The sequence below is a fragment of the Strongylocentrotus purpuratus genome, unplaced genomic scaffold (assembly GCF_000002235.5).
Source record: "Strongylocentrotus purpuratus isolate Spur 01 unplaced genomic scaffold, Spur_5.0 spur5_scaffold_11, whole genome shotgun sequence".
In the NCBI taxonomy this organism is placed as follows: domain Eukaryota; kingdom Metazoa; phylum Echinodermata; class Echinoidea; order Camarodonta; family Strongylocentrotidae; genus Strongylocentrotus; species Strongylocentrotus purpuratus.
The window spans coordinates 31,507,852-31,529,811 of record NW_022145596.1 but is presented as its reverse complement, the minus strand read 5'-3'; the positions used below and the strand labels follow the sequence as shown (position 1 = coordinate 31,529,811).

The 21,960-nt window shown below is 35.4% G+C and overlaps 1 protein-coding gene across 6 annotated transcripts in view; it reads right to left on the bottom strand.

The window, feature by feature from the left end:
• Positions 1-895: 895 nt before the first annotated feature.
• Positions 896-21,960, bottom strand: part of LOC581386 (von Willebrand factor A domain-containing protein 3B) — a 59,516-nt gene continuing 38,451 nt past the window's right edge. For all 6 annotated transcript variants that reach the window (XM_030981168.1, XM_030981164.1, XM_030981166.1 and 3 more), the window contains one exon: positions 896-3,274. In XM_030981168.1, the coding sequence (XP_030837028.1) occupies positions 3,001-3,274 (274 nt within the window). In that variant the 3' untranslated portion in view covers positions 896-3,000. The remainder of the gene's footprint in view (positions 3,275-21,960) is intronic.

Below are 21,960 nucleotides of genomic sequence, written 5' to 3'. Positions count from 1 at the left end.
AGGGGGATTATAGAGCACTGGCCTGCCTTCGTGGCGTTCCTTCATGGAGTGCTCCAGATTGTATGAGTATGGATGAAGTATGACTTCTCACTGCAAACCAAACAGCATTCTTGGTTATATTTGCTGACTCACAACACAATCATAGGAAGCGGTAGATCAGCAATGCTATATTAACACTCACACCCACCCACAACCACCATCTTCCCTCCTACAAACAGATATCACACGATATTACTGGGATAATCACGTAAAGTCTCGTTATGTAATTCATTTTCTGGCCAAGTCGAAGGGCGCGCGATGGACAAATATTTGCGAGAGTGATTGATGGGGATGTTGAGTGGTATCCATCGTAATGTTTTATTTCTGATGGAGCTAGGAGCCGTAGATGAAACACACGACCATCTCCATTCCCCGGGGAACCTTGCATCTATACACGCTACTAATTACCATGTGTACCATTAGGAATCACCATTTCCTGCATGGGCTAGCTCTCGCATCACATCACACTGATGTAATCAGTCTGAGAAATGTCAACAGACGTGAAGCAAGCAATTATTCAAATCTATTGCCAAATTGAGTCGAAAAACAAAGTGACCGTCACCTTGCATTTCCCTGTGCAGGATCCATCATGTATCACTCATTACAGGCAGAGAGGGGAGATGAGGAGAAATAGAGCTGAGGATAATGTGTGAGAGAAAAAAAGATAAGAGAGAAAGACAGGGAGAGAGAGAGAGAGAGAGAGAGAGAGAGAGAGAGAGAAGAAGAGAGGGAAGGTAAGAGAGAGGTATAATTTCTTCCAGTAAAACATACAAAAAAGCTAACCAACTTAAGGTGGGTTTTTGTGTGTGCATTATTCATGTTATGATGTTACACAAAATGCACATAGATGAATGTGTTTTCATACTTGCATGATCATTTTATTTATACAGAAAAAATATTACATCTATGTTCAAAGAAGGCTTTATTGCATAAACAAATTACAGAATAAAACAAAAAAGAATGACTGCAACCAGAGAAATAATCTATTCTTAATCATTTTGGGATTTAGTATAACCCTCATGTATCCTAAGTGAATTATAAATTTATTATTATTTACCTGTTTTTTGCAGATTTTTAGAAACGTTTGTAGAAAGACTAAATGCGGATAACATTATAATGATTTAGAAATATTCAAATGAAAATGTTAAGCTAATAATTTTTATAAACGTCCATCACTATTAACAGAATAAAAGAGTATTAATAAATTGCTTTTCATTATTAACTAGTGATAGGAATGTTTCTTTAATTCAACAATTGACTATTTACCCCCCCCCCCCCCCTCTCCCCCGAAAAAAAAGTTCTTTTAGGAGATATTCTGAGCTGAGAAAAAAAAAAAATTGCAATTTATGTTAATGTATTCCAAGGGTGAAAAGGCATCTACTCTGTTCCTCTCCCCACAAATACCACCTGTAATGTGATCTATTCAAAGGACCACATAGTAAACCAAGGCATCATATCTGAACGTCATTCAACAGTTAAATTGCACGTCTCAGGAAAACAAAGAATTTCCCTGGATAATTATCTGGACGGAATAGATCATTTTACTCCAACAGCCTCCGGCATAATATCCCAGGGATATCGAATGCTGGGTAAAACCATACGTCACTTGTAAACGCTTTCTACCTTTATGCTATGAAAGACAGATAGTAAATGCCATTATTTCTTTTCTTTCTGCTCATATATCTCGATCATGTATTTTACATATCTTACACTCAGTAATGAAAATAGTATAACATTATTATGAAACTTACTAGCAAACATCTTTATCAAGGAAAGAGATCACACACTAGACAAATATAAGCAAAGTTAATATTATCAACGGTATAAAGGAAGAGCAAAATAGTATTCAATATTGTAAGTGAAAGCATTATGGTATGTCAAATGTACATCTATTTACTTCCATTTCCCATCTTTTCATAAAATCTATGTACGTACACAAATATGTTTTCAAACTGAACACTCCACAAAAATAAATCAATTTGTAAACGTTGTACTCTTTTTAAGCTGTATGTATAAGAAACATCATGAAAAGCTGACAGCAACATCACAACACTAGCCATATTTGAATTATGAATATACATGTATATACAAATATGTTCATTTATATAATTTTTTTGTTTTGTGTCATATGTATATAGAAATGGGTAAGAATTGGTTTGCAGTTCCTAGTAAAAAAGAAGGATATATTTCTAGACACCATGAATTATTACAACCAGTTGCCACAGAGTAATGATGTTAAAAATAATCTTTGTTAAGCATATTTCAATTAAAAATTAAATATGCAACTTTCTGAAACTATCACCTTGGCTTTAGTCCGTACTTTAGTTGTTGTAATTTTGCACATTTCAATTAATAAACCCTGCCATGTAACCCTGGGTAAGGTCAGACAACTATAGGTGAAATACCTTGTCTAGGGAAATAGACACAGGGCAATTATTCATACCCTCAAAGTTTGCTTGACATTTGGGTGATTGAATCACTTTAGGATATATTTACAACGCACATTTCTTGATGGAATGAATCAGATTGAATTGTTTTGATCATTTTATGAAAAATATCAATTTTGAAAGCTCTTATTGCTAATTCCATGTGCACAAATATCAAAAATACTATTAATCTGAATCTATTGATCCCAACCAAAGTATGTCCTCATTGTATTTTCTACTGACTTTACATTATTTTTAATATTTATTTTCACCTTATATTGTCTTGTTTTGTTTCAGGCAAGGTTTTACATAATTGAATTCTAAAGTACAGTCAAACCTGACTAAGTGGCCACCTATCTATACTCTATAAAGGCCACCTGCCTATAGTGTCCACTTTTTCTGTTTCTCTTACTTGACCTTAACAAAATTCCCTAAAAATGGAATGTTGTTAGAAATTATTGCTGAAATTGTTAGAACAACATTGAACTACAAAAACGTGTTGAAATCTTTAACATGCATCCATTAGTGGTTGCTCTCAATCCAGGAATCCAAAACCTTTTGATTGAAGACTGCTTGACGAGGACATATCTGAATCGCCTCTTCTTTCCTTCTTCCTCTTCTTCTTTTGCTTCTTGTCCTTCCCTCCTCCTCCATCACTGAAGGAGTACTGGGAGGATTCCGATGAAGAGGGATACATGCCATTATCCGTTGCCTTGGTAATGTCTTGCTTAGAGAGATAGAAGTCCTCTGCTTCGTGGTAATATGATTCTGGCAGCCAGTAGCACTGGACAGGGTCGATGGTGTTAAAGCTGAGGAGGAGGAAGAAGAAATCAAAACATCACTATCAATCTGCCAATCCAATCATAATGTTAATTTATCATATGTTTGCAAACTCCAGTTGATGGATAGTCAGCTAGAGTATTAAAGGTTATAGCAAGTAATGGCATTTGCTTCTAAGTAGATCGCGAGAAAACACTTCAAATCTTCATCAACATTAAGATCTACAAACTTAATGCTTTTAGCATCCTAAAAAACTTTTCCCCATTTTTATAAAAGGCCCTTTGAATGGATAAGACAATAGCAATGAAAAATAAAGTCTGTTATTTCTTTACAACTACCTTAAAACAAGATCAAATATACTGTGAAATGTTATATACTTAATACTTAATTCTTTCTCACATTCCAAATATCAATTCTCATCCTTCTTTCTCCTTGTCTTGGTCACGACACTATTTTACTAGAATCTCCAATCTCTAGTTTTTCATATGTTTTTCTTTACATCTCACTCTTCTTTAGTCTCACCATTGCCCTCTTCTCTTCTTCTTTCTCTCTCCCTCTCCCTCTCTCTCTCCCTCTCCCTCTCTCTCTCTCTCTCTCCCTCTCTTCCCCCTCCCTCTCTTCATCTCTCTTTCACATATTCCCTTTTAAAAAAATGTCACCAGAAATGACCATTGTCTAAGTCCATTATCTCCTCTGGTACATCATTGATGTCAGAATCTAGTTAGCATTTTCTTCTCCAGCCCACCTTAAGAGGTTGTGTCACCTGCATGGAGCGGTAACATGAATCCTCTCAGGCATTCACTCCCGCCACTCCATGATAACATCAGGACCAAGGAAAACAGATATTGCTAAAGCTTTCAGGGGTTAAGAGGCATCTTAAAACATTCCGTTGGAAACTTAGAAGCAAGAGCGTCACCCTCGGCAAGCACTAATACAATGCTGGCACAACATTTTGGTAAGGTGGATACTACGATACGATCTCAAACCACCATTTATGCTGTGTTCATAAGATTTCATTCAGCCACGAATCAGGCTTTTGAAAGATTTTCAGTTTAGAACATGGTTGTTTTCATGACTTTTACCCAACAATAAATTTACTCATTTTCAAAATGGCTGATTTCAAACTCCCCAAAATATGCATTCCTAAGAAAGTTTATACAAAATCAGGCTATTTCGTGAATGCAACCAAGATCCTATGTGGACAATTTTACAAGCCACATTAGACACAACATTATGAAACTAATAAAGCAATCCCTGAATGGGATACTAAGAAAGCGCATTTCACATCAGCGATTTGAATGGTGTTTCAAGTTCCTGATTCTAGCTTCATGAAATTGTTTGAACGAATCCGTAACCAGAGTTTCTTGAGCAAGAGGTTAAGTACTACCATGGAGACGTGGGATTGAAGAGGTGAAGAAAGAAGGATGAGATGACAGTCCTAGAGATCTGATTATCACATCGTATTAGAAGATGAAAGATAGAAGCATGAAATGACTCATGGTATGAGTCGAGAAACTCAACATTTGTTGTCATTTTTAATATCTACCTTCTTTTTCAGGAAGAGAAGAATAAGAGGAAGAGGAAGAATGTTAACAAGAAAAAGGAGAAATAGGAAGGAGAGGTTAAAGAATAGGAAGAAGAAGAAAAGGGAGGGGGAAAAGGGAGAAGAAGAAGAATTAGAAGGAGAAAAAGAAAAGGAAGAAGAAGAAGAAAGAAGAGAAGAAGAAGAAAGAAGAGAAGAAGAAGTAGAAGGAGAAGAAGAAAAGGAAGAAGTAGAAAAGGGAGGAAAATAAAGGAGAAGAAGAAGAATTAGAAGGAGAAGAAGAAAAGGAAGAAGAAGAAGAAGAAGAAGAAGAAGAAGAAGAAGAAGAAAGAAGAGAAGAAGAAGAAATAGAAGGAGAAGAAGAAAAGGAAGAAGAAGAAAAAAAGTGAAGAAAAAGAATTATAAAAAAAGAACAAGAAGAAGGGAAAGAAGAAATGAAGGAGGAGAGGGAGAAAGAGCAGAGCAAAAAGGAAAGTGATGTAATGATTGATGATTGCCATTCTTAAACAAAAACTGTTGTACTACCTTGACAAGTAAATTGATGAGAATACGGTGATCTGAATGATGAAGATTAATCGTTTATAAAAGACTTTTCTAGTATTCTTTGATAAGTTTTAAGACATGCTTGAATATAATGCTTCATAAATAGAAGAAAGAACACAATCGCTCAAACCAAAAGAAGAATGTAATATATTCACTTATATTCAACCAATACCCTAACTTATTTCAAAGACTTTGTGAAAATACAATATATAACTTCTACACTATATACTAAATTATTATTTTCAGGAAATATTATAAATACCCATAATTCATTTACATACCAAAATATTAAAGGTGATACAAAGTTTTTGGAAATTTTGAAAATTGGGTGGATAGTGATTCTTTACAATTTTGATATATTTGGATGCCCCTGTGGATGTTTTATAAGCACTAGAAAATTTAGCCCCTAAAACACTTTTGCTTTTGAGAAAAATTGAATATAAAAATTTACTGGTGCTCCCAGTAAATTTTGACAAATTTCAAATAGCACATACGGCCGTACAATGGCAGCTGCGACCATGAAATTCTCAGAATATGTAGTTTTGATATACAATTTCAAAACGGGAATAGGAAATCGGTCGATCTTAGTCAAGAACCATTGTTTTATAGCTTAAGTAATATCTTGGCCTTGAGAGTGAGCTATACAACATAAAGAGTTTATCATTTACAATTTCATAACTTTAAACTAGATTTCAACCGCGACAACGATCACTGAATATTGTAGGATCGCATATGCTTCCAATATGTTCATTTGAACCAAATTCATGACCCAATACCCCAACTTTGTATTACCTTTAAGGCACAGAAGTTTGTCTACACTGATATGTTCTAGCAGTAAGTATTTTAGAGAGTGTCTTTTGTGGGATGACTAAGTGTGGAAAGTAATTTGATCAAATCAAGGAAGTTTTCTCTGAAGAGCAATCATTCAAAGCCGCTTCTCTCCATTGCTTGCTTACACGTGTAGTAGAGAATCGCTCCTATGTCGTCTCATGTACGTGCAAGTCATTTACAAGAAAGAGCAGATTAAAAGTGACGCTTTAATGTCATCTTTATAGTCTGATCGTTTCGTCACTCAGGGGGATCGAGAGGGACAGCGGGATAAGTTTGCTGATGGGTGTTAAAGGTAAAGACCAGTATTGGCAACGCCCCAATTTCAAAAAATGAAATGGAAGCTCTCATTACCAATCATGTGAAAGAATATGTTTTGACTAATACATGATGATAAAAATTTGCCGGGAAACCGCCTACTAATTCATATATTTGGTAAATTTATTTCTCTCATGGTCTGGTGAGAGAGATAGGGTAGTCCCATATACATCTTTCTGTGTATAGTGCTTGTAACTTTACGAAGAATGAGCCAAATTTCTTATCATTTTGATGATTCCAGAACCTTGCAGATGCTAGATGCTAGATGATCGACCTTTTCTGATCGATTCCACAACGTTTCTTTCACAATGCAATCGCATGACCATTACTGGTCTTTACCTTTAAGACAATATGGTTTATTCAGAGCAAGAAGGGCCTAAACTCCGCATGTTTAAAGGCATTGTTTAACAATTAAGTTTCCAGTTTTACAAATCTGAGATGTATGGCCCTACGTGTTATCAGTGTCTGTGATATGGTGTCAAATTAAAGCCCTAAAAAAAATTGCGCTTCAAAATGATCATGAAGTGCCTCAAAAAAGTAAAAAAATCTTAGAGTGACTGGTTTTATCATTCTCATTTTCCCCAATAGAATGTAGTGTTATAAAAACCGTTGGGAAAACGGTTTTTGAAATTTCAAATTCCAATCATAAATATTTTGATAATCAGATAAGCCATAGGATAGGATAGGATAGCCATAGCCATAGGATTCCTGACTGACCTAAAGGTTTATTATTATGACTGCAGCATGAGCTTAAATCCAGGATTTTGTTTAGAATCTGAGACAAAGATACCGCAATCCCTTTAAGTATCTGAGCTAATGCCCTCCTGGCTCTAAACAGGCAATAATGGTCTTATGCATGTACGTGGTAATGAGCTGTAGCATTTTTAATTGTCAGACATTACCGAGACTCCCTGCAATCTCCTTAATCTGTATTTCACAGATCTAATTTACATCATTTCCTGGAAGAAAAGGACGATTGAAAGTTACTTTTCCTGGTATTCAAACAGGTTAATTGAAGGTTATTACAAATCTAGTGGATAACAAAAATTATGCTTTAAAACTCTAAATTAAAAATTGATGTGATCAAGAGAGCAAGAGAGAGGCGAAGAGAGAGGGAGAGAGAGGGGGAGAGAGAGTGGGGGAGAGAGAGAGTGGGAGAGAGAGAGAAAGAGATGGGAGAGAGAGAGGTGGGGAGAGAGGGAGAGAGAGCAAAAGAAAGACTGAAAGAGAGACAGAAAGACAGAGAGAAAAAGAGAGACAGAGAGAGAAAAAAGAGAGAGAGAGAGAGAGAGAGAGAGAGAGACAAAGAGGTGGGAGAGACAGTGAGAAATAACAGAGAGATGAAAAATACAGGAAAAAATAGAAGGAAAAAAAAGAGAGATAGAGAAAGAGAAAGAGACAGAGACAGAGACAGTATGACAGAGCAAGGATAAGAGAAAAACAGGTACTCAAACCAATGTTTATGAATACATGACTGAGAGAGATGACTCAGGCCTATCAAATCCCCATCAAATGGTGAGATTTTCTTCTCTCTACCCAGTGATCCAGTGAACATGTATCTACAGGGCATGAATTGCTTCACACCCTTATTCTCTTTAACTCTTTGAATACCACAGAGAGATATACATGTACCATGCATTCACCCACTGGCTTTTTGATATCATGGTAACATGTGTTAACAAGATCCTTAATGTCCCTCCTGATTGAGTGGAGTGGAATATCTTTTTTCAATTGCTGAAAGTCAATATTAATATGAATACTCCGCCTTATCGAGATGAAGGACTCCCCTAACACATTGTTTTAGAGGTCTAATAACAAAATGGAGGGCAGGTCTAGCACCTGAACAACTCTAGTTCCTCTGCATTTCTATTACCAATGTTATGATGCTGTGCTTGGAGGCAATGGTCCCCGGTGCTTGTTTCTTGAGGAACATGAACGTGTCAGACTGGCGCCTCACAGGCCACCAACCATAGATCACGTCTGAATCTAGAATAACAGGACTGGGGAGTCTCATCTTGGTAATGGGGTGCCGAGTAATGTCCTGATTTACGGCTTGCCCCCTAATTGCCTCCTAGCATCACTTTCTATTCTTTTCCCTTTTCTCGTTCTGCCCGGAACCCTCCCCGACCGACCGACCGACGTTGGATCGTTTGGCTGGGTGGTGATTAGATCAAGGTACGTCACTGATTCCACAAGAGATACCCATAAGGAGTCAGCTTCCCTTCAGTCTCCGAACACTGTAACCTGATAATGATTTTGTTTTTCTCAGAATTCCTGATCTACAAGTGCTTGGTAAAATCACTGTTTCTATGTGTTAACGTGACTAACCCTTACCAAAAACCAAGTCCAACACACATAGACAAAACCTCTATGAAACAACTATTTCTCGCAGTGCATATCGTCTGTTTGGTGCCAGAAGGGTGTTAAATCATATACTTTAACACAGACTTACCTTAATGTCCTTGTGACTCTGAATAGACAGTACATGTATGTTCATGGGAAATTATATTTTGTCTTCTGAAAAAAAAGACCTAATTCACCCTACATCTATGAAAAATGAGAACAACATCATAACAGAGAGAGATGCCTCTAGTTGACCTTTGACCTTCACCGCAAGAAATCAATGTTGAGTTCAAGAATAGCATCCTTAACAGCACTTTATAGTTCATGCATGTGCGTTGCTTGTTTCAAAATGGTTTATCTGGATTACATCATTAATATTCAAAAATGGATTTATCTTAAGCTTTTTCTTCATTACACCCACTTCTCTCTATAAAAAAGCAAACATGTAAAGCAAAATCTAAAACAGATGTAAATGAAGAAAACTAATATAACACAAATGTGTTGATTTACAATTATTCATTCTAACTTCATATCTCCCAACATATTTCACAACTATTTGACTCAAAATTTGTCTGCATCATCAAGTTACAATATTAGGGATCTGTTTTTCACCACACACTGAGCTAGATTATCAATTCTTATTTAATCTGGTTTCCAACCAGCAAATCTACTCTTAAATCATACCATATAATAAACTTTGTGATACCACTGGAGTAAAAATACACTATACTACACAGCTAATCTAGACTTGTATCTCTTTTGCAGCTGCTGAAATCATTCCAAATCTATTCTTTGCCGAACATTCTGAAGAGGAAGGAAATCATGGTAACATGGTGCAGTCCCATACATAACATCAGATAAAGTGGCAAAATTTGATCTTAGCAATAAATCATAAGACGCTGACAGATGCTTAGCCTATCTGCAAGGCACTCCATCTCAACTGGGATATCACCACAAACACAACGTACCCTCAAGGGTGTCTGTAACATGAGCATCGCAGACGAGCACACTATCAAAATGAACAAAATGTCTTGCTTGTCATCGTAAGTGTTTCTCTTCAGCAACATATTAGAATGAAGGGCTTAGTGTCTGCATTATTATGTTGATCCACCAGTATAGCTCTGTAACAAACTTGTAAGATTTTAAGCTAATAGCAAAACATCCTCTCAAAACCACCACCAGACAAAAATTCTTGTAATAAAAGAGGAGAAAAATTCTTGTAATAAAAGAGGGAAAAAATTAGCTTAAATTTTCTAATGCTGCTGTTTGTGTTGTTTAGTTTAGTTTAGTTTAGTTTTTGTTTTAATAATAAAAAAAGTATACATCTTGTTGATCACACCAACAGCCACTTATGTATTTATACAGTGCTTAATAATAATTTGTCTGAGTCATGAAAAATGAAAACAGCACAGCTTCAAAGATAGTGATCATCATCAATGCCATTAACAGTTAATTTAAAAAAACAGGTTTCCTAGGACAAAATGCAAAATGCAAATTGTCATTTGATCAAGAAAAGAAGATGAAGGTGGTGGAGCGAGGTGGTGGAATGCCATGATTCTGTAATCTAAGGTTCTATTACTATCCATGAGTAGTAAAGAAACACTAAAACAAGAGGAAATAGCAAACCCCCAAGAAAAGACAACCTTGAATTAACATTTACCTGAAATGTCTAATAACAAAGACGAACCAGAATAACAAATCACCTCATCTTGAGTTCCACTCCCAGTGACTGAAATCACAGGTTTGCAGTACTTCTCATATATTTTTCATTATTATTCAATTACAGCTTAGCTGTACTGATTCATGAATAGGTTGGTGACTGATGTTAAGGGGTGTTGGGTTTATCAACTATTCATGACTCTCGACACGGAGCTAGTGAGCAGTGTTAAATAATAAAACCAGGTTGTCGGGATATGGAGAGGCAAGGGGCACTAAATAATAGACGCGACACATCAAGATGACATCATGTGCACTCACAAGACACAAATCAAGTGATTTGTTTACAGGCATCAAACATTATTTTGACACCGTCCTCGTCGCAAGGCTGGGCTGGAAGGCAAGCTAATAACAAGCTCACATCTACTATAGATATCACCCTGGAGTATTGTCTGATTGTTTTATGGTCTTGTTTTGCTGACAGGGTCCTTTTGCTTTATTGACTACTAAGATAGAAATAACTTTAATTTGGGGAATCCAGGGAAGGTAAAGGGGAATGTGTCCCCAGCCATCAAATGAGCAAAATGAAGAGAGGTACATGTATATTATCCCCTCTGTTAGGAACTTTCCGAAACTTTCTGGCCTCCCTTTGCCTTGTTAGACATTCTTTTACAACATTTCCCCCTCCTTCTCATTCCTCATCCCTACTCCTTCCCCTCCCCTTTTGATTGTCCTGCATATGCCACTAACTTTCTCTTTGAAATGTCATGTTACTTTCCATAAAGGCCATTACAGCTTTCCACATGACTGGGCCATTTTGTTAAAGCATGTCACAGAAGTACAAATCATTCATGCATAAAAACATGAATAAAAACATGAAGATGGAGAAGACATGCACGTTAATGTACATGTTTGCAGAACTAGAACCTAAGAGTACTTAGTAAAAGTTTCCCATAACAACTTAGGTGATTTTCTGATAAAAATATGCCTTTATCTCTCATCCCATCCTAAAATTACTAAAGTAACTTTCACAAAAATTTGGAATGAGCATGAGCATGAAAGATCTCTGATCTTAATCACGTAACCCAAGCGTTGGCTATCATTGAAACAGTGATGAACAGCATTTCTTATTTTTGGAAGAAGACAATTTCAAAAAGATAGAAGCATCAGAAGCACAATGAGAGAAAAATGAACAGTTAAGAGAGAGAATATTTCAAAAATATATTAACGAAAGTCTACACAACCCAGTGAAACGGATTTAATTACAAGCCGTCTTTGCAATACCCTTTAATGAAAAACCCCTCTATTGATACTTGAATAGCTGGTAAATATTTGCATGAGGCTAGCATGCACACACAGTGGGATTAATATGTGTCCTTGCTTGATAAATAATGTTTGCTCGTAATCATCCCAAACAAACTGACCCATTGATGGGTTATTACCTGGGGGGCGTTTCACAAAACTTGTCATCAGTGACAAATGACAGTTTTTGTGATAAGCTACTGAAATCCTTGCTTCTGATTGGTTATCAGCAGATTTGTCACTGATTTTTGTCATTCGACATTGAAAAAGGGCTTTGTGAAACAGGCCCCAGGCCCTGGCTGGAGAAGGAGAAGGGGAAGGGGATAGTAGTATGAAAGATTTTGGCCCGCATCGATCCCCACAGATTATCCTAACCTTAGTATTGCTGAGATAATGTGATTTGGTATATCATGGCTTGCTACAAACTAAGCTTTTCAGTATACACACTGTTTTATAGGGGGCCTCACTATTACAATTTGTACATGTAGTAGTCCTTTTGCTTGCCTTAATTCTTTATTTATATCTCAATAAGTAATTTGAAATACTAATTCTTGATTCAAATTACTATTTTAATGGTGGAACTAGATCCTAAGACTTCATTTTGTGTAAATTATCTTTAAACCTTTGGAATATGAATGGTGAAAGTCATATACATCCCTGATTGTACATATTACATCTTGCATTAGTGTGAATATTTGGAATGGTGTTCACTCGATGTGAATAATTCTGCTTTTGACTTTCAGAACAGTTTCATAACATAATCCTTACAAACAATAATCAATTTCCATAAGACATGTGATGAAATAACTTCAGTGTTTTGTGTATTTATCATTATAAGCAAGAAAATGTAATAGATGAAGTCCTTTGACAATTAGTGCAGGCAAATGAACAACAAGAAAAAACAACTTTAAGTCCACTTGAATTTCACTTGAAACTTCCAACGACTTCCCCAACCATTTAAAGTATGTGTTTAAATGAACTTGAAATAATGATTTTAAAAGACCCTAACATAGTAAACTAACATAAACAGCAGATGGACTAAGATGAGCATACAGCATGGAGGGAGGGAGAGAGAGAGAGAGAGAGAGAGAGAGAGAGTGAGAGAGAGGGAGTGAGAGAGAGAGAAGGTTGACCGTGAGAGAGAGTATGATAAGAATGTGGATGATTTAACGTAAAGTCATTATGACTGCGGACCCGGGGGTGCATGCTGGCAGCCTCTAGAGGTATGTATTCAGAGTTGAACCAAGTTCATCGGTAAACCTGATTACATACCTGATTACTTACACACTAAAATTAATTAAAATTTGCAAATCAAGCAACAGGATCAGAAGTGTACACAGTAACCACGATTACAATTACTGATTTTCTACCCTCTTTTTTTCTTCTCATAATTCATATAAACTTATCGTATCAATATATTTGTTTACTTGTAATTTGCTTAAAATCCGTATTTTCAAGATTCAAATTATATACTGCTACCAAATTGACAATCATTACACTTTAAAATCTAATGGTAATGAATGTCAGAATTTTATTAATTAATTGGTTAAAGAATTTGTTTTGGTCACCATTGCTCTGACTTCTATTTTCCTCAGTATCAAGGTAAAGATAATATTTTGTTTATATCTTTCAGTCCTTCACAATTGCATCTACAAAGAATCTACAAAGAAACGTATGATGCATTCTTTTTGCTCAAAATATATTTGTTCAAATTCTGAATTTAAATATGACTTATGAATACGTAGAAGTATTATTATTATTGACAGAATAAATGTTCATGTATGTATAAGAAAGATATTCAGTACCTTCAAATGAATTTAATTGTAATATTTAAGCATTTCTCCTAAACAAAGAAAGTGCGTGCGATTAGTGCTTGCATATTTTCAAGTTTATTTTTATACATTCATCTAAGTACATGTAGGTGGGGTGAAATGGGTATGTTATTGCAGCGCCAGTATAATGAAATGACTTCTCACTGTAGTAAAATAATTAAAGATGAAATTGAGCAACAATAAACACGATATAGTGTTCGATAATCAAATTATACATGTGTATTTTCTTCCAGTCAATAGATCTCTCATTGCACAGTGGTACAAAAAGAATAGCAATCATACGGATGATGTGTCAGTGGTGATGGTGATGGTTAAAATGGCATGCTTTTATGATGTGGTAAAGAAAAGTGGTAAAGAAAAGAGGGAATATAAGAAAAGAAGAGGAAGATGCATAACAATTATTCAATTTGACAAGGAAGATAGCTTTTTAAGAAAAAATTATTTTGATGAGTAGGATGATGATGATGATGATGGCAATAGTGGTGAAAATGATAATAATGATGATAATGGTTACATCGATGATGATGATGATGATGACAACAGCGTTGAAAATGATGATAATGATGATGATAATGATGGTGATAGTGATAAAGATGGACATTTCACCAATGATGATGATGATGACATTGAAGATTACAATACAGAGAAAGAAGGAGAAAGAGGAGGATGGGGAAGAGTCAGAACTATTTAATGCACATGATGTTATGATAGTCAGTAATGGGAATGAGGAAATGATCATGAGGTATGATGACTGCATAAACCTCCTATATGAAGTCCATAAAGCTAGAAGGATCAAGAATCCAAGTCTTCATACATGTAGTCCAGTTCTTTCTAATGATATAGAGTCATCACTCATCACTCTGATATTTGGTCAGTTCATTACCCTGGTATTCCCATCCTCATAAAACCTCAATTTTACCTTCCAACCATGACAGGAGCCATTCCAATGACCTCACTTTAACCACAATAATCTGTTCTATAAGAAGAAGTTAAACCCGACGATGCTGGTGTGAAGCATAGTACAGGTCAGGTATAGCAAAGCGAGAACTCAGATCTTGGTCTAATAATCTGTTCTGCTAATCTTGTATTGAACAAAACAAATTTTAAAACCAGAACGTGAGACATCAGTCTAAGATTCTGGGTAGTTAAACTTGGATTTAAACCAAACCTAAACCTAGCATATGAGAAGAGATTTGAATTTAGAATACTGGATTTATTGCAGTAATTTCATTTCACAAACTGACCAAGATATTCACTTCCAACTTTCAAATGCAATTATTTGTTTTCTTCTTTCAAGTAGAAAAGTGCATAAAATGTTGTTTCAGGGCAATTGCTAGACTGTTGCTAGTTTCAGAGATACCTATTGACATCGACTGAAGTAAATACTAAATAATTTGATCCTTCTTCTCTCACTTCATCACTGTACATATATATCAGCACAATACTTACTAAATGCATGCCTTTTGCTGATACATAGCATGGTAACATTATTCAACTAAACATTATTTATATTTGCAATTGTTCACTGAGGACTGTGACATAAATCTCTGGGTTAACAATCATACCATTGAAGTCTGTTTATACCACACATGACCATGAAATTGCAATAACATAGTCGTTAATGTCAATATTGAATTTATAGCAATAGTTTTCTATTAATCATAAGGACCTATCACAGGCTTACACAGGCACCTCTCCAATAGGCCTGTCTTCACTATCTCGAGATTGCCAAATATCCAGCTATTTGAATTATCCCGATCGCAAACTATCCAGCTAATTTGCGTCTTCATCAGACCGAAGTAGCAATTAGAAGGATATTTGGTCAGGATTGTCATCCCAAGATATCTTGGGATAGTTTGCAAAATATCCCACTATTCGGCAAAATATCCAGCTATTTGTCCTGTGCGTCTTCACTAGACCAAAGATTCGCAATACGCGCTAACGCTGAGCAAAATATCTCGAGCTTATTTCTCAAGGTCGAGTTTCAAGATTCGAGGTCGAATCTCGAGATAGTGAAGACGCGATTTGTTACTTCTAGATTATTTCCCAAATCAGAAATAGCGGGCTATTTGGCAATCTCGAGATGATGAGGACGCGCCTAATGACCATCAAAGACTAAACACTCTCACAGACTAAAGACTGTTATAGCATTTTAAAAAGATCTATATGCGGAACTGAACTGAACTTGTGTTTTTTAACATCTGTTACCAACATCTCTAAATGGTATGAAAGCTGATAAGACTAAGTCAACTAGATATTCCATCAAATAATAATTGACTGATCAAACCTACTGAGGAGCAATTAATTGCTTCTACAAATGCATTATTTATCCTTCCCATTCATTGAAGCCTGTTCAAATTAATGATTGCTAACCAGAGAAGGGTGAAATAATTAATAGCTTCAAGTGGCCACTTTTCTCTCGCTATTTATGGAAATGTAATATCAAAGTGATGATTTATAATGATAGAACTGGGTAAATAATTGATTAGCCGTATCTGTTTTTCTATATTTATAGAAGCAATTGATGATATGATGATAGTGCCAGGAAAGTTATTAAAGTGCTTTTACAGGAACGGTAATTTCCTATTTTCATCTAGTGTTTCATGCACTAAAGATCATTTGCTGATATTATTAACACAGTAAATGGTTGAACAACATGTTCCTCAAATAAAAATGAAACTGGTTGAATGAAAAAGAATGAAATTGTCTACCTTCAAATACAAGGTAAACATTGCTACATGTTACTGATACCAGAGACTACATGTTAATCTAATAGAAAGGAAGGAAATTCTGTCAAAAATAATGATATCAAATCTGTTTTTGATATTTGTATCCTTGCAATAATGTAATTTAAGCAAGAGTGCACTTTAACATTTATACAGTTGTTCATACAACTTTCTTCTCATTATCTATCAGTACTTTTGATATATACGCATTTATACCTGACTTTGATTCAACCCAGTCTTTGCCTTCTTAGCATGTGTGTGTGTGGGTGTGTGTGTGGGTGAGCGTGAGTGTGTTCATGACTATATGGGGGTACAATGACGGCCGGTTATAATCAAATTGACTTTGAACATGAAGAACATGAAGGCATCTCTAGTGCATCATCATATTCCCTAGGAGATGCAGAATATGATACATCATGCTATTAAACATTGGATCAATTCAAGTCTAAAAGCAACAGCAAAGACATGCAATTGGCATACATAGAGAACACAGCCGGGTTCAAAATTGAAGTTGACGTTATCATTACTTCAATGCCAAGCTCAACAGCTGTTCATCCTATCATTTCAGCTATGACTGAAGAGCAGGTCTAATATGACCTGCTGCTAATCATCAAGACTGCAGAAAGAAAGTGAGGGTCTTTTTAAAACCAGACCTTAATTGTCAGTTGTCACTGGCAATTCCAATGTTAGAGGCTTCCAATATTATCATGCACTCAAACGGTAACTCAATTTGAGGAAGAGTAACATATATCAAAAGAAATATCAATTTCTAACCACTCCCCTTCCAGTAAAATCTCACAACTGATTACCCTCAACAATGTAAGTCCAAAACATTCCTGTTTTTATGTCTTTTCTTCAACATTTCCTATTATTTACAAATTCATCAATGTAGCTGAAATCGACATTCCAATGCACTGATATGTTGAAAAAGAATGAGACATGAGATATAAATATCTATAGGTAGCCAAAGAAGAAACATTGAAAATTCATCATAACTCTGTCAAAATTTAATCAGCATTACATGTATATCTACCATTTTATAGATTTATAAAATGATATTAATGTAATCTATCTGAACACTTCTTTACACTTTCCCCTGCCCATATTTCCTTGTTACCATTAAAAGGTAATGTAGCCTGAAATTACTGATTTCCCATTCCACTTTGCAAACATATTATATATGAAATATCTCTTCAATTATCAAAACAGTGTAACAGGATACAAGCTACATAATAGGTGATTTAAAAAGAATTATATGGACAATTTGCAATCAAAACAGAAGTGATCATCATACATGAAATGGAAACCTAATCAATCAATGTCACTTGACACTCACTAATTCAATTATCCTATCTGAGGAATGATTCAATGAGGACAGGTTTGAAGTACAAACAAACAGATGATTAATTTGATTGTTTGTCAATATAGAGTGGAATGAGTAAGAAATCAATTAAACTAACTGTCACTTACAAGAGGATTTGCGTTGGTTCAAAGACATGATGTGAGAGATTAACATGGCCGAAGAGATGAAGAATATTGATGACAGATCAAGACGCGACTTATCAAAGGAAAGGTTATTGTATTTCTAAGGCAGCGAGAAGGATAGAAATATCAAAACAAATCCTATGACTTAAACGTAAGCCAAAAGTTCTGCACAATGAATTTACGCCGTCTCAATGGATTAACATATTTAAAGGATACTAATATCTTTTTTTAAATACATTAGAAAAAATACCTATTATCCCTTAAAGCAGCATATAGCTTGCAATTAATAAAAATGATTAAAGCAGATTTAATTGTATCATAAGAAAAACATGTTTAAACGAAATAATATCTCCATCTTGTTTCTATGGTTACCAATACTACTCAAGATGTTAAATCTTCAACATGCAAGCTGTTTTATCTACTCTATGCATTGATAACATGGTCTAAGAAAAGACAATATAAGATTTTTTCCCCCGAAATTTTTCTCAGTAAATAGTTGACAGACATTTTGAGGAAGAAAAAAGTTTCAGAGCCTCACTGTTGCTTTAAATCTCATCTCATAGCACTCTATTCTATACTTTGTTTAGTAAATTCATCACTTGATTGATCGATATATGAACAAATAATTTTTGCTGACTTCCCTCCCTATCAAAGAACCGTGATTTAGGATGGCAAGATATATCCATGATTTTAGGCTATTAATTTCTAATTCAATTGAATAATCACATTAACCTGCAATGAAAACATCACTGCTGAGATTGGCATCCTGATGGAATTTCTTTTTGATCCTAACAAGACATTTACTGATGAGAGACGAGTGAGGAGTTTAATATTGTTAAAATAGCTGATGGGAACATATTGATATGAAACAAAAAACTTGAAGCAAGCGTAAAGGAAATGCTTGCTAATCTGATTACACAATGGTTATTAGCGCCTGGTTTATTGATTCTCCCCGACGTCTAAGGTTACTTCTCAATTCGAGTTCCGTTTGGCCGGCTCGCAAAGAAAGATACGCAACATTCTTGGGTCACATGATCTACAAAGACATGAAACGTAATCTAATCAAACAATCAATGCTCTAACACTTTCATCAACTTCAATTTAGGTATGTGGGACTGAGAGCTGGGCCGGCCGGGATGGTTTTATTTGAGGCAGGTGATGAGAGAGTGATAACATGAGCTCCTAACCAATCTGTCCCGTTTCATTTGTTCATGTTTACTCTCCTACATGTACATGTTTGATTTTTCAATAAACAATGGCCGTGCCCCTGCTTTCGTATTTGCTCATGTTTTAGTTTTTGATTTCAAATGTATATCACGTTGTCCACATCTACACATATTTTGTCATTTTGATATTTAAGCTAAGCTTTACCATCTAATGCAAAGCACTCTTTAGGCCCATTTGAGCAGCAACTGATCAACTGTTGGTTTGCCTGTCTTCCAAGCAAAAGGAATTAGTTTTTCTCAATTCTTCATTAAAATAAGTTTAGTGGAGTCTGAAGTAAAGACACTATAACTTCTCCCTATGCCTCCCTCTAGATTAAAAGATAGCATTACAGAAGTTTAAAAAACATCTAGGCTTAACACTCCAGACTCAATTAAACTTCTTTCATAAGGAGGTCAAAATCTTGATATTGGAAAGTTTCTTCATTTCGGCTGTATATCCTTCCGAATTTTCTTACCAATTAAGTAGGTGCTTGGCTGAAGAAAAAAAATGAAAATAATAACACTATAATTTGTCATCAGTTGACAGAGTTTGGCCACAACTAGGCTTCCATGAAATAGACCAGGGAAATAGAGCTGATGAAACAGCACTGCATCGCTGAATTTCCAAATTGGTGAAATAGAGGATATCAAATTATTTTAACATATCAAAGATAATTGAGAGTTGTCTGTATAGATAACCGATGCAGTTCTCACATTTCTGTGTGAGGTCATTGTGGTTTATGAGTCATCTAAATCACCATCAGGTACAATCTAGCTATAAATATTAAAATGGTATTCAGAGATCTTAAAGGACGTCCTTTTCAAAATGTTGGTGTGATCATATAAGTAGTCGACTGTTCATCAATTTGGCATGAAATGTCAAAAAAAAACATTCCTAAGATTTAAAAAACATAAATAATTGATATTTAGCACGGGAGAATTAGCCAAGAAGACCTAAAAAGCATGTCCTGTGGTGAAAATAAACCAAGAAATCATAGACAATATTAAAAAATAACCAGAAGAATGATTTGAAAGGGAGTCCATATATACCCATATCTATAATTTTTTCTATAATCTTTTGGACTGATTTTAAACATGTATCATCAAAAGGCAAACCGAACCTTTAATTGCAAACCAACACTACATCATTTTCAATTTTCATGCCAACCGGTATAGCACTGCATGGTTAAAAAATAAAGCAAAAAAAGGTGCTACTGGGTAATCTTATACCCTTACACATTATTCAAAGTGTCATCATGTGCGTCTAATTGCTAGGAATATCCTCTTACATGACACTGTCACCCCAGAAGACGGGTAGTTTGTATAATTGAGTCTTTACAAGGAATGACATTTGAATGAGATGCCAAGCTTCGTTCTATGAGGTGTAAATTAACTCTGACAGAACAATAGAGCTTCTGATCGACCTGCCAGGCAGACAAGGGGATGACCCCTTTCTCATGAATGAACCATGACCTACTTATAGTTTAACCTTTTAACACATATATGCACAATTAATAAACACAATGAACAACAAAGATTAAGAGAAATTGCTAAGACACATTTTAGTGTATGATGATACAAATATAAAAAGAAATAGCCATATATAGAAATACATGAACATTTGATAATTATACTAAAAGGCAAAGAAGACTTAAAAGTGAAAAATAGTACATAAGACAATAAGGTTTACATTTAAAAGTGAACATATTAAAGGTAAACATAGACTATGATCTTTCTACTATTGATATATCTTACATTTACCCTAGTGAAAATAGATGTCATAAATGCAAGACAATCTGCTAGAACAGATGTCCTCTGAAATAACACCAACCGCCAAAACCCCAGAAAATTAAGAAAATTGGCCAAGCTGATCAGCTAATTATGTTTACTGGGTCTGGTTAGATGTTCCATGGCTTTTAATAACAAGCTCCTCTGACAAGGCAATCAGAGGCTTTGCTAGACCATTTTTTGCAGAGGGGGGAGGGGGAATCAAATTTGCAACAATAATACCAAAGAATTTTTTCAAAGCAAGAAAACACAGTGAAGGTTTGAGAAGTGTCCTCAGTTTTCTTAATTCACTCACAAAAAAGAGATATTAATTTTTTCAGACAATTTACTGACAGTACTTATTCAAATTAACAAATGAGAGGGGGGGGGGGTAGTTCCATCCCCAACACACCCTTCCGGCAACACCCTAGCTGCCTACATACTGTAGTCACTGATGCACTAAATAGATTCACAACTCAAAGCTATACGCAGGGTGAACATCTAAAGAGCTATAAACCTCTCTGGGACCGATCTCTTCACGCTTAGTCACAAGCATATCTGAATTTCTGGATAACGCATCAATACCAGTCAGTACGGAATTCAGCTGGAACTCTTCAACAATTATTCATAGCTAATTACATGTAATTTGAGGAGGCAGGCGGGTGCAAAATAGAGAGGAATTTGATCAGACGGGACATCATTTTCAGAAAGTATAAGACATGAAAGAAAAGTGGAAATGTAAAATAACACAAAAGGTACAGATCTTTGGGATATAGGCTGTATAGCCCTTTGAAGATTATAGCAGCAGAAAAACAAGGAGAAGATATATGAGAGGACTATCGACCTCAATGGAGAACATGAAGAAAAATACTTTGAAATATGAAGAAGGAAGAAGAAATTTTATACAAATTTCTGTAAAGAGCCAATTGGAGAGGACTTTGCAAGATACATCACAGCGTGACAATTTGTGTTTCACTGATAACTTCAACAATGTATAGCTTACTTATTTTTAAAGTGATATTGCTCAAAACCAACTTAATATCAGTGGAGGCCTCCCCTTTAAAGGCACATAGAAGTGGGTCCTCATGGGAAATTTGACACCATTTGGGTGTTTACCCAATAAAAGGTGTAGTGTTTAGTCACAAAGAGTGGACTTCACTTTTAACC